The sequence below is a fragment of the Bombina bombina genome, chromosome 1 (assembly GCF_027579735.1).
Source record: "Bombina bombina isolate aBomBom1 chromosome 1, aBomBom1.pri, whole genome shotgun sequence".
Lineage (NCBI taxonomy): Eukaryota > Metazoa > Chordata > Amphibia > Anura > Bombinatoridae > Bombina > Bombina bombina.
In genome coordinates, this window is record NC_069499.1 from 489185679 (window position 1) to 489198938 (window position 13260).

A 13260-nucleotide genomic window follows, 5' to 3' on the forward strand; every position below is an offset into this window, starting at 1 on the left:
GATAGATAAGTTAAATTCTTGTGGTCAGTAAGAATGAGCACTGGCACGCTAGTACCCTCGAGAAGATGCCTCCATTCCTTGAGTGCCAAAATTATGGCCAGTAATTCCCTGTCGCCAATTTCATAATTGCACTCCACTGGAGACAATTTCTTAGAGAAGAAACCACACGGATGCAAGGAACCGTCAGGCGTAGGACGTTGAGACAAGAGGGCACCTACTCCAGTCTCAGACGCATCGACCTCAAGAACGAAAGGCAGGACAGGGTTAGGATGAGCAAGAACTGGAGTGGCAGCAAAGGCAATCTTAAGACTATAAAAGGCCTTAATGGCAGTAGGTGACCAATGGAGTGGATCATTCTGTTTACGGGTCATTTCTGTGATAGGTTTGACCAAGGAAGAAAAGTTCTTAATAAACTTTCTATAGTAATTGGCAAACCCCAAAAAACGTTGAATAGACCGAAGACCAACTGGGCGAGGCCACTGCAGAACTGCAGATAACTTGTCAGAATCCATGGAGAACCCTGCAACGGAGATAACATAACCTAGGAAGGTTACTTGAGTCTTATGGAACTCTTATTTCTCAAGTTTACAAAACAGGCCGTTCTCACGTAGTCTCTGAAGAACCCGTGTAACATCAGAACGATGAGCCTCAAATGTGGGTGAGTGTATGAGGATGTCGTCTAAGTACACCACAACACACTGTTGCAACATATCTCGTAGGACATCATTAATATATTCCTGAAACACAGCAGGAGCATTACATAGGCCAAAGGGCATTACAAGATACTCATAATGCCCGCTCCTGGGGTTAAATGCTGTTTTCCATTTGTGTCCCTCCTTAATCCTAACGAGGTTGTACACTCCTCTCAAATCAAGTTTAGTAAAGACTGTAGCTCCCTTGAGGCGATCAAAGAGTTCCGTAATGAGCGGAATAGAGTAAGCATTCTTAATGGTAAGACGATTAAGACCCCTATAATCGATGCATGGTCTTAACTCGCCACCCTTTTTCTTCACAAAGAAGAAGCCAGCCCATGCAGGATTGCATGATTTGCAGATGATCCCCCGCGACAGAGCATCGGCAACATCCCCCGTGACAGAGCATTGGTACACCCGGCCCCGAGGAGGAATGGCTCCGGGTTGCAGGCACAATCATAAGACCAATGAGGAGGCAACATACCGGCACGCACCTTGTCAAAAACGTCTAGTAACTCTCGGTACTCCTCTGGCAATTGAGATACCGAAGAAGTGCACAAGACTTTAACTGGTTTTCGAAGACAAGTGGAAATACAAATTTCGGACCTGTGCCAGTCGAGACTGGGATTGTGCTTTTGGAGCCAGGGATAACCCAGAACAACCGGAAAATGCGGAGAGTTTATCACCTGGAACTGGAGGGTTTAAAAATGGAGATCCCCAACAGCCATCGACAACGGAGCAGTTTCGTGAGTAACGAGTGCGGGCTAAAGGGGCCTGCCATCAATGGCTTCAATAGCAAGCGTAACGGACCGAGGCAAAACAGGAATGGAATGCTTCGATACAAAAGCACTGTCAATGAAATAGCCCGCAGCACCGGAGTCAACAAGAGCCTGAGTGACTATGGAGGAGTCCACCCAGGAAAGGACAACCGTGACCAAAGGTTTCTCCTTAAGTGGTTCCGGGGACGAGGATAAACCACCCAAGGTCTGCCCCCGACAGGACCTTAGGTGTGAGAGTTTCCAGGCCATGTAGTACAAGACTTCAAAAGGTAGCCCTGTAACCCACAATAGAGGCAGAGCCCCTCCCTCCTCCTAAAGGCCCTCTACGCCACAGAGAGATGCATGAATCCCAACTGCATCGGCTCAGCAGTACCTGGTGACTAGTGACCAGGAGGCATGGGAGGAGAGGGAGGCATGGGTGGGAACGAACACGTAGGAGACAATGGAACAGCAGGCTTCCGCAATCGCTCCTTGAAAGAGGGCCTCTCTCTGAGTCTGATGTCAATTAGGATAAAAAAAGACACCAATGCCTCGAGATCCTCTGGTAAATCTCTGGCAGCAACTTCGTCTTTAATCGCATCAGAGAGCCCATGAAAGAAGGCGGCAACAAGGGCTTCATTGTTCCAACCTACCTCTGCGGCAAGCGTACGGAACTCAATAGCATACTGAACAACAGATCTTGTACCTTGCTGAATAGACATGAGTCGTTTAGCAGCAGAGGAGGAGCGAGCCGGAACATCAAATACCCTTCGAAAGGAGGCCACAAATTCAGGGTAATTTGAAATCACAGGTTTATTAGTCTCCCACAAGGGATTAGCCCAGGCAAGAGCTGTGTCAGAGAGTAACGAGATGAGAAATCCCACCTTAGCTCTGTCAGAGGGAAACACCTGAGGTAACATCTCAAAGTAAATGCCCACCTGGTTCAAAAACCCTCTGCACTGAATAGGATCGCTGAGGTAGAGGTGCAGAACCGGACATGCTCCTTGTAGGCATAGGTGCAGCAGCGGAAACAGGAGCAGCCATAACTTGCGGGACACTTTGGTCCAAATGTGCAGTGCGAGTCAGCAGGGTTTGTGCAAATTGATCCAAGCGGTGATCCTGTACATCCATCCTGGAAATGATGGCAGGTAAAGGTGGATAATTAGCACCATCAGGATTCATGACCTTTGTGTAATGTCAGGGTGCCAGGAATTAGATTGAGACGAGAAGTGCAAACATAATCACAGCTTTATTAATAGCAAAAAATAATAAAAAGTCCACAAGTCAAATAACAAGCCAGGAGTCAAAACCAGAGCTGGTAGTCAGACGAGCCGAGTCAGGAGCCAAAGCGAATAGTCAAATGAGCCGGAATCGGGAACAAGGAAAACAGCAGATTCAGGAACAAGCCAGGGATCAGGAACCAGAAAGGACGTCAGGCAACCAGGTAATACACAGGAACTCTCACAAACAGGTCTGAGACAACGCAAAGGCAAAGCATACTGAACAGAGACCCTTTAAATTAAAAGTGATGACATCTCAATTCTGAGACTGCATCCTGTCTCACATGGATGATGCACACCAGTCTGGTCATAAAAGGAAGTGCAGGAAATGAGCAGCATCCCTCACAATGCACCATAGTCAGGAAGAGAGGTGAGTAAAATGGCTGCCAGCAGCACATGGCAAACAAAACAGGGAAAAACCCTGACAAAACTTTGACACTGATTTCCAAATTATATCTCAGCTACCCACTACCTTTCATTTCAGTTCTTACATGTATGAATGTTATTACAACAATTTACTGTTCTTTTTTTGTAACATTCTGATTGTACAATGTGAAATGTTAATAAAGCTTGTTGAAATAAAAAAATACACATGAACAAAAAATGCATATTTAAAATGCTTGTCTGTACTAAAGTCCTCATAAGGAGATTGAAGTTCCATTGCATCATAAACGTTAAGGCTGTGACACACTGCAAGCAGAGCGACGCGCAGCGTGTACATGCAGCTGTGTGCGCTCAGTGTGTCCTGCCTTTTCATCTCTGAGCACTCTGCTGCATCAGGTCGCATAGCTGAGCGCTCATAGATGAAATATCTGAACTTCAGAAGCGACACGGAGCGAAGCAGCTGCTTTGCCTCGCGTCGCTCCGCTTGCAGTGTCACAGCCTTTAATGTCTTCACAAAGTCCTTTAAAATTTTAAACTTCATATAGGCAAGTATGTCTGAGTGAGAGTTCGCATTCTGGGATTTTGCTTTTGCTTTTGATAACATAATTTATGCTTACCTGATAAATTCCTTTCTTCTGTTGTGTGATCAGTCCACGGGTCATCATTACTTCTGGGATATAACTCCTCCCCAACAGGAAATGCAAGAGGATTCACCCAGCAGAGCTGCATATAGCTCCTCCCCTCTACGTCAGTCCCAGTCATTCGACCAAGAATCAACGAGAAAGGAGTAACCAAGGGTGAAGTGGTGACTGGAGTATAATTTAAAAAATATTTACCTGCCTTAAAAACAGGGCGGGCCGTGGACTGATCACACAACAGAAGAAAGGAATTTATCAGGTAAGCATAAATTATGTTTTCTTCTGTTATGTGTGATCAGTCCACGGGTCATCATTACTTCTGGGATACCAATACCAAAGCAAAAGTACACGGATGACGGGAGGGATAGGCAGGCCCATTATACAGAAGGAACCACTGCCTGAAGAACCTTTCTCCCAAAAATAGCCTCCGAAGAAGCAAAAGTGTCAAATTTGTAAAATTTGGAAAAAGTATGAAGCGAAGACCAAGTTGCAGCCTTGCAAATCTGTTCAACAGAGGCCTCATTCTTAAAGGCCCAAGTGGAAGCCACAGCTCTAGTGGAGTGGGCTGTAATTCTTTCAGGAGGCTGCTGTCCAGCAGTCTCATAGGCTAAACGTATTATGCTACGAAGCCAAAAAGAGAGAGAGGTAGCAGAAGCTTTTTGACCTCTCCTCTGTCCAGAATAAACGACAAACAGGGAAGAAGTTTGGCGAAAATCTTTAGTTGCCTGCAAGTAGAACTTGAGGGCACGAACTACATCCAGATTGTGTAGAAGACGTTCCTTCTTTGAAGAAGGATTTGGACACAGGGATGGAACAACAATCTCTTGATTGATGTTCCTGTTAGTGACTACCTTAGGTAAGAACCCAGGTTTAGTACGCAGAACTACCTTGTCTGAGTGAAAAATCAGATAAGGGGAATCACAATGTAAGGCTGATAACTCAGAAACTCTTCGAGCCGAGGAAATAGCCATTAAAAACAGAACTTTCCAAGATAACAATTTTATATCAATGGAATGAAGGGGTTCAAACGGAACACTCTGTAAAACGTTAAGAACTAAGTTTAAACTCCATGGCGGAGCAACAGCCTTAAACACAGGCTTGATCCTAGCTAGAGCCTGACAAAAGGCCTGGACGTCTGGATCTTCTGACAGACGCCTGTGTAACAAGATGGACAGAGCTGAAATCTGTCCCTTTAATGAGCTAGCTGATAAACCCTTTTCTAAGCCTTCTTGTAGAAAAGACAATATCCTAGCGATCCTAACCTTACTCCAGGAGTAACCTTTGGATTCGCACCAGTATAGGTATTTCCGCCATATTTTATGGTAAATCCTTCTGGTAACAGGCTTCCTAGCCTGAATCAGGGTATCAATAACCGACTCAGAAAAACCACGTTTTGATAAAATCAAGCGTTCAATTTCCAAGCAGTCAGCTTCAGAGAAGTTAGATTTTGATGTTTGAATGGACCCTGTATCAGAAGGTCCTGTCTTAGAGGTAGAGACCAAGGCGGACAGGATGACATGTCCACTAGATCTGCATACCAAGTCCTGCGTGGCCATGCAGGTGCTATTAGAATTACTGATGCTCTCTCCTGTTTGATTTTGGCAATCAATCGAGGAAGCAGCGGGAAGGGTGGAAACACATAAGCCATCCCGAAGTTCCAAGGTGCTGTCAAAGCATCTATCAGAACTGCTTCCGGATCCCTGGATCTGGACCCGTAGCGAGGAAGTTTGGCGTTCTGGCGAGACGCCATGAGATCTATCTCTGGTTTGCCCCAACGTCGAAGTATTTGGGCAAAAACCTCCGGATGAAGTTCCCACTCCCCCGGATGAAAAGTCTGGCGACTCAAGAAATCCGCCTCCCAGTTCTCCACTCCCGGGATGTGGATTGCTGACAGGTGGCAAGAGTGAGACTCTGCCCAGCGAATTATCTTTGATACTTCCATCATTGCTAGGGAGCTTCTTGTCCCTCCCTGATGGTTGGTGTAAGCTACAGTCGTGATGTTGTCCGACTGAAACCTGATGAACCCCCGAGTTGTTAACTGGGGCCAAGCCAGAAGGGCATTGAGAACCGCTCTCAATTCCAGAATGTTTATTGGCAGGAGACTCTGAGCCTTCAGAGAATTCCAGACAGCGCCCCAACCTAGTAGGCTGGCGTCTGTTGTTACAATTGTCCAGTCTGGCCTGCTGAATGGCATCCCCCTGGACAGGTGTGGCCGATAAAGCCACCATAGAAGAGAATTTCTGGTCTCTTGATTTAGATTCAGAGTAGGGGACAAATCTGAGTAATCCCCATTCCACTGACTTAGCATGCATAATTGCAGCGGTCTGAGATGTAGGCGTGCAAAAGGTACTATGTCCATTGCCGCTACCATTAAGCCGATCACTTCCATGCATTGAGCTACTGACGGGTGTTGAATGGAATGAAGGACACGGCATGCATTTTGAAGCTTTGTTAACCTGTCTTCTGTCAGGTAAATCTTCATTTCTACAGAATCTATAAGAGTCCCCAAGAATGGAACTCTTGTGAGAGGAAAGAGAGAACTCTTCTTTTCGTTCACTTTCCATCCATGCGACCTTAGAAATGCCAGAACTAACTCTGTATGAGACTTGGCAGTTTGAAAGCTTGAAGCTTGTATTAGAATGTCGTCTAGGTACGGAGCTACCGAAATCCCTCGCGGTCTTAGTACCGCCAGAAGGGCACCCAGAACCTTTGTGAAGATTCTTGGAGCCGTAGCCAATCCGAATGGAAGAGCTACAAACTGGTAGTGCCTGTCTAAGAAGGCAAACCTTAGATACCGGTGATGATCTTTGTGGATCGGAATGTGAAGGTAAGCATCCTTTAAATCCACAGTGGTCATGTACTGACCCTCTTGGATCATGGGTAAAATTGTCCGAATAGTTTCCATTTTGAACGATGGAACTCTTAGGAATTTGTTTAGAATCTTTAAATCTAAGATTGGCCTGAAAGTTCCCTCTTTTTTGGGAACCACAAACAGGTTTGAGTAGAACCCTTGTCCTTGTTCCGACCGCGGAACCGGATGGATCACTCCCATTAATAACAGATCTTGTACGCAGCGTAGAAACGCTTCTTTCTTTATCTGGTTTGTTGACAACCTTGACAGATGAAATCTCCCTCTTGGGGGAGATAATTTGAAGTCTAGAAGGTATCCCTGAGATATGATCTCTAGTGCCCAGGGATCCTGAACATCTCTTGCCCAGGCCTGGGCGAAGAGAGAGAGTCTGCCCCCCACTAGATCCGGTCCCGGATCGGGGGCTCTCGATTCATGCTGTCTTTGGGGCAGCAGCAGGTTTCCTGGCCTGCTTGCTCTTGTTCCAGGCCTGGTTAGGCTTCCAGCCTTGCCTGTAACGAGCAACAGCTCCTTCCTGTTTTGGTGCAGTGGAGGTTGATGCTGCTCCTGTTTTGAAATTCCGAAAGGGACGAAAATTAGACTGTCTAGCCTTAGCTTTGGCTTTGTCTTGGGGTAGGGCGTGGCCCTTACCTCCTGTAATGTCAGCGATAATTTCTTTCAAACCGGGCCCAAATAAAGACTGCCCCTTGAAAGGTATATTAAGTAATTTGGACTTAGAAGTAACATCTGCTGACCAGGATTTTAGCCACAGCGCCCTACGTGCCTGTATGGCGAATCCTGAGTTCTTAGCCGTAAGTTTGGTTAAATGTACTACGGCCTCCGAAATGAAAGAATTAGCTAGTTTAAGGACTCTAAGCCTGTCCGTAATGTCGTCTAGCGTAGATGAACTAAGGTTCTCTTCCAGCGACTCAATCCAAAATGCTGCCGCAGCCGTAATCGGCGCGATACATGCAAGGGGTTGCAATATAAAACCTTGTTGAACAAACATTTTCTTAAGGTAACCCTCTAATTTTTTATCCATTGGATCTGAGAAAGCACAGCTATCCTCCACCGGGATAGTGGTACGCTTAGCTAAAGTAGAAACTGCTCCCTCCACCTTGGGGACCGTTTGCCATAAGTCCCGAGTGGTGGCGTCTATTGGAAACATCTTTCTAAATATTGGAGGGGGTGAGAACGGCACACCGGGTCTATCCCACTCCTTAGTAACAATTTCAGTTAGTCTCTTAGGTATAGGAAAAACCTCAGTACTCGCCGGTACCGCAAAGTATTTATCCAACCTGCACAGTTTCTCTGGTATTGCAACGGTGTTACAATCGTTGAGAGCTGCTAAGACCTCCCCTAGTAATACACGGAGGTTCTCCAATTTAAATTTAAAATTTGAAATATCTGAGTCCAATCTGTTTGGATCAGAACCGTCACCCACAGAATGAAGCTCTCCGTCCTCATGCTCTGCGAGCTGTGACGCAGTATCAGACATGGCCCTAGCATTGTCAGCGCACTCTGTTCTCACCCCAGAGTGATCACGCTTGCCTCTTAGTTCTGGTAATTTAGACAAAACTTCAGTCATAACAGTAGCCATATCTTGTAATGTTATCTGTAATGGCCGCCCAGATGTACTAGGCGCCATAATATCACGCACCTCCCGGGCGGGAGATGCAGGTACTGCCGCGTGAGGCGAGTTAGTCGGCATAACTCTCCCCTCGCTGTTTGGTGAAATTTGTTCACATTGTACAGATTGACTTTTATTTAAAGTAGCATCAATACAGTTAGTACATAAATTTCTATTGGGCTCCACCTTGGCATTGGAACAAATGACACAGATATCTTCCTCTGAGTCAGACATGTTTAACACACTAGCAAAAAAACTTACAACTTGGTTATAATCTTTTTTAGCAAAAACGTACTGTGCCTCAAAGAGGTACTAAACGATTAAATGACAGTTGAAATAATGAACTGAAAAACAGTTATAGCATCAAACTTTAAAACAACACAACTTTTAGCAAAGGTTTGTTCCCATTAGTAAAATAACAATAATTAAATTTGACATAAAAAATACAAAGCAACGTTTTTATTCACAGTCACTATAAGAATTCTCACAGCTCTGCTGAGAGAATTTACCTCCCTTAAAAGAAGTTTGAAGACCCCTGAGATCTGTCAGAGATGAACCGGATCATGCAGGAAATATAAAAGTAACTGACTGGAATTTTTTGATGCGTAGCAAAGAGCGCCAAAAACGGCCCCTCCCTCTCCCACACAGCAGTGAAGAGAAACGAAACTGTCACAAATAAAAGCAAAAAAGGCTGCCAAGTGGAAAATAATGCCTAAATATTTATTCACACAGTACCTCAGCAATGTAAACGATTCTACATTCCAGCAAAAACGTTTAACATGATAAATAGTTATTAAAAGGATTAGTGACCTTTAACAGAGTAGTTCCGGTGAAATACCATCCCCAGAATACTGAAGTGTATACATACATGTCATTTTAACGGTATGGCAGGATTTTCTCATCAATTCCATTCAGAAAATAAAAACTGCTACATACCTCAATGCAGATTCATCTGCCCGCTGTCCCCTGATCTGAAGCCTTTACCTCCCTCAGATGGCCGAGAACAGCAATATGATCTTAACAACTCCGGTTAAAATCATAGTAAAAAACTCTGGCAGATTCTTCCTCAAACTCTGCCAGAGAAGTAATAACACGCTCCGGTGCTATTGTAAAATAACAAACTTTTGATTGAAGTCATAAAAACTAAGTATAATCACCATAGTCCTCTCACACATCCTATCTAGTCGTTGGGTGCAAGAGAATGACTGGGACTGACGTAGAGGGGAGGAGCTATATGCAGCTCTGCTGGGTGAATCCTCTTGCATTTCCTGTTGGGGAGGAGTTATATCCCAGAAGTAATGATGACCCGTGGACTGATCACACATAACAGAAGAAATATACCTTAATAAATTGACCCCATTATGTCAGGTTTCTTTTTTTAATGTAGGAATAAAAAAAATAAGAAATGTAAAACAAACTACAATAAATAACAAGGTGTTTAATAAAAAAAAATTGCAGTGATTTATTAAAAGCGGTTTACATTTTTTATATTTTATCATTCTGTTTATCACAAAATACAATTCATGAAACTGTGCATTTTTCCTTAGTTGCAATGCTGGGTGTCTTAGAATGCAGCCTTAGATTATTGTATTTTAAAGAAGACAGATATAAAATAGGAAGAACCATTTAGTAACATTGTAACAAAAAATGATCTTGTATATTTGAGAAATGTGTTTTGTTTTTGTTTTTTTAATCAAGGCACAAAATATTTATATAACAAATTAAGACTGCATGCAGTGAGTCAGTAATATGATTTAAAGCAGGGTTCTTCAAAGTTTTCCCCCCAAAAAATAATAAAAGTAATATACAACTAGATAGCTGCAATTCTTGGTAACTAAAATGTGTGCATATTTTATACCTGCATGTAGGCAAACTTGAATGTGTTGTAAAAGGTAATAACACACACACCACACTCTCTCAGACAACACACACACCCATACAACACACACATTCTCATACAACACACACACCAGACACACTCTCCTACAACACACAAACGCACCACACACTCTCATACAACACACACACCACATACACTCATACAACACACACACACCAGACACACTCTAATACAACACACTCCACACATAGGCCCCAATTTATCAAAGTCTGGCGGACCTGATCCAACAGTGCGGATCAGGTCTGCCATACCTCGCTGAATACGGCGAGCAATACGCTCGCCGTATTAAGCATTGCACCAGCAGCTCACAAGAGCTGCTGGTGCAACGCCGCCCCCTGCAGACTCGCGGCCAATGGGCCGCCAGCAGGGAGGTGTCAATCAACCCGATCGTACTCGATCGGGTTGATTTCCGGCGATGTCTGTCCACCTGCTCTGAGCAGACGGACAGGTTATGGAGCAGCGGTCTTTGTGACCGCTGCTTCATAACTGCTGTTTCTGGCGAGCCTGCAGGCTTGCCAGAAACACGGGGCATCAAGCTCCATTCGGAACTTGATAGATAGGCCCCATACTCTCATATAACACTCCCATACAAAACAGACACACACCACACACATACACTCTCCTTCAACACAGACTCAATTTGCGACCCAATAAACATGGTTTTGCGACCCAGTAATGGGTCCCGACCTGTGGTTTGAAGAACCCTGATTTAAAGAATCAAATATTTTTAAGTGCTTCTTTGTTTTCAGTTAGGAACTGATCAAAGCTTCTCACATTTGGATTAAGTTTGTGAGTTAGTTCAATGTCCCTGTCTGGTTTCATCCAGTAAAAGCGGAACATGTTGGCCATCTCTTGTATGCCAGGGAATGCATTCTTCTCATACTCTTCCATTGATTTCTGTAAATATAATTAAAGCAAGCCATGGTAAATACAACATTTTATATGCAAGGGTTTGGAGAAAATAAATATTGTTGGCATATATTTTATAAAAGATAATACAGAAGATAAGCAAGACAAGTTGTTAAATTAATTTAATTGTTAATTTAGACCTCAGTTGAGTTACCAGTGGTTCCTTGTGCCCTTATCTAAAGGGACACTATACCGTAAAATGACTTAATGTCTAAAATACATATATATGAATAAAAAGAACATTTACTTAAAGGGACAGTCAAGTCCAAAAAAACCTTTCATGATTTAAATAGAGAATGTAATTAATGTAATTTTAAACAACTTTCCAATTTACTTTTATCACCAATTTTGCTTTGTTCTTTTTTTTGAAGACTGTCTCTAATCTGAATGCATTTTGACCCCTAGAGGGCATTAGTTCATGTGTTTCTTAAAGATAACATTGAGCTCATGCACGTGAAGTTACCCTGGAGTGAGCACTGATTGGCTGAAGTGCAAGTCTGTCAAAAGAACTGAAATAAGGGGGCAGTTTGTAGAAGCTTAGATACAAGGTAATCACAGAGGTAAAAAGTGTATTTCTATAACAGTGTTGGTTATGCAAAACTGGGGAATAGGTAATAAAGGGATTATCTTTCTTTTTAAACAACAAAAATTCTGGTGTTGACTGTCCCTTTTAGTGAAGAATATAGACATGTCAAGTGTTTCTATTAAAAAAAAATTAAACTTCATGTTTCAAGGTATTTGACTGGGAAGGACTCAAAAGTTTTGCATGTATTCATCAGGGCTTAAAAGTTCATCTTGTCTACTACCCCTGGGCAAGCAGATATTCAACTGAGGCGAGAAAAATAGTGACTATTGACAAATAGTGAGTGATATCAGTACAAATTAAGTAGTATCTCTGAATTTAGGTGGGAGATTTTTGGAGCTGTTTACATAAAAACTTGAGCTGCAAAGGTAACTTAAAGGGACATTATACACTCATTTTTTCTTTGCATAAATGTTTTGTAGATGATCTATTTATAAAGCCCATAAAGTTTTTTTTTAAAAATAAATGTATAGTTTTGCTTATTTTTAAATAACATTGCTCTGATTTTCAGACTCCTAACCAAGCCCCAAAGTTTTATGTGAATACCGTCAGCTACCTTCTCCAGCTTGCTCCTGTTTGTGTAAAGGGTCTTTTCATATGCAAAAGAAGGGGGAGTGTCTTATTTCCCACTTGCAGTTGGCTTTCCAGCTACCTTTTCAACAGAGCCAAACTGACAGCTTCTAAGTAAGTTTTTAAACAGTTTTATACTGGATTTTTATATCAGTATCTGTGCATCTTATTCTTTATAGCAGTGTCTATTACATGCAGTTATATGAAAATGAGTGTATACTGTCCCTTTAAGAGATTTTGAGGGGTTTCAAAGATTTGTTTTCTGATATACTAGTCAGGTTGTAAAGTAGGGGAATGTGCTTAAAACATTGTGGGGAAATATGTATATAATATGCTTATTTTATATTTCCTTTAGGTTATGCATAATTGTTGATTTTGTTGAAATGGCCATTCTGATATTTCCTAGGTAACAAGCATTTTAAATACTCCAAAGGTTTTCCTGATTTTGAAGCAACCATAATGTTTTCTAGTTTCTTCCTTAGAGTATTGAGTTATATATCTCTCTCCATGCTATTTACAAGATGGAATTAAAGGGACCCTGAACCCAAAAATTTTTAATTCGTGATTCAGATAGAGCATGCAATTTTAAACAACTTTCTAATTTACTCCTATTATCATTTTTTCTTCGTTCTCTTGCTTTCTTTATTTGAAAAAGAAGGCATTTAAGCTATTTTTGGTTCAGACCATGGAAAGCACTTGTTTATTGGTAGGTGAATTTACCCACCAATCAGCAAGAACAGAACAGGTTGTTCACCAAAAATGGGCCGGCATCTAAACTTACACTCTTGCATTTAAATAAAGATACCAAGAGAATGAAAAGAATTTGATAATAGGAGTAAATTAAAAAGTTGCTTAAAATTGCATGCTCTATCTGAATCACAATAGAAAAAATTTGGGTTCAGTGTCCCTTTAAAGTAAGAGTTGGTCTTGAGAGACAAGGGGGATGAAGGTGCTGAAGCTACACGAGGAGAAGTCGCCCCACATCAACTCACCATGACTGGGAGTGCTGGGTCATTTTTAGCAAGTAGCAAATCTCTGCCAAGCTTTGTTCAGTTAAAGGGACAGTAC

The 13260-nt window shown here is 42.6% G+C and overlaps 1 protein-coding gene across 1 annotated transcript in view; it reads right to left on the reverse strand.

Annotated features, from left to right (window-relative positions):
- Positions 1-9667: 9667 nt before the first annotated feature.
- The window catches only part of LOC128645514 (nmrA-like family domain-containing protein 1), a 40174-nt gene continuing 36581 nt past the window's right edge, over positions 9668-13260 (reverse strand). Inside the window, exon 5 of the mRNA XM_053698546.1 lies at positions 9668-11027. Within this exon, the coding sequence (XP_053554521.1) occupies positions 10848-11027 (180 nt within the window). The 3' untranslated portion in view covers positions 9668-10847. The remainder of the gene's footprint in view (positions 11028-13260) is intronic.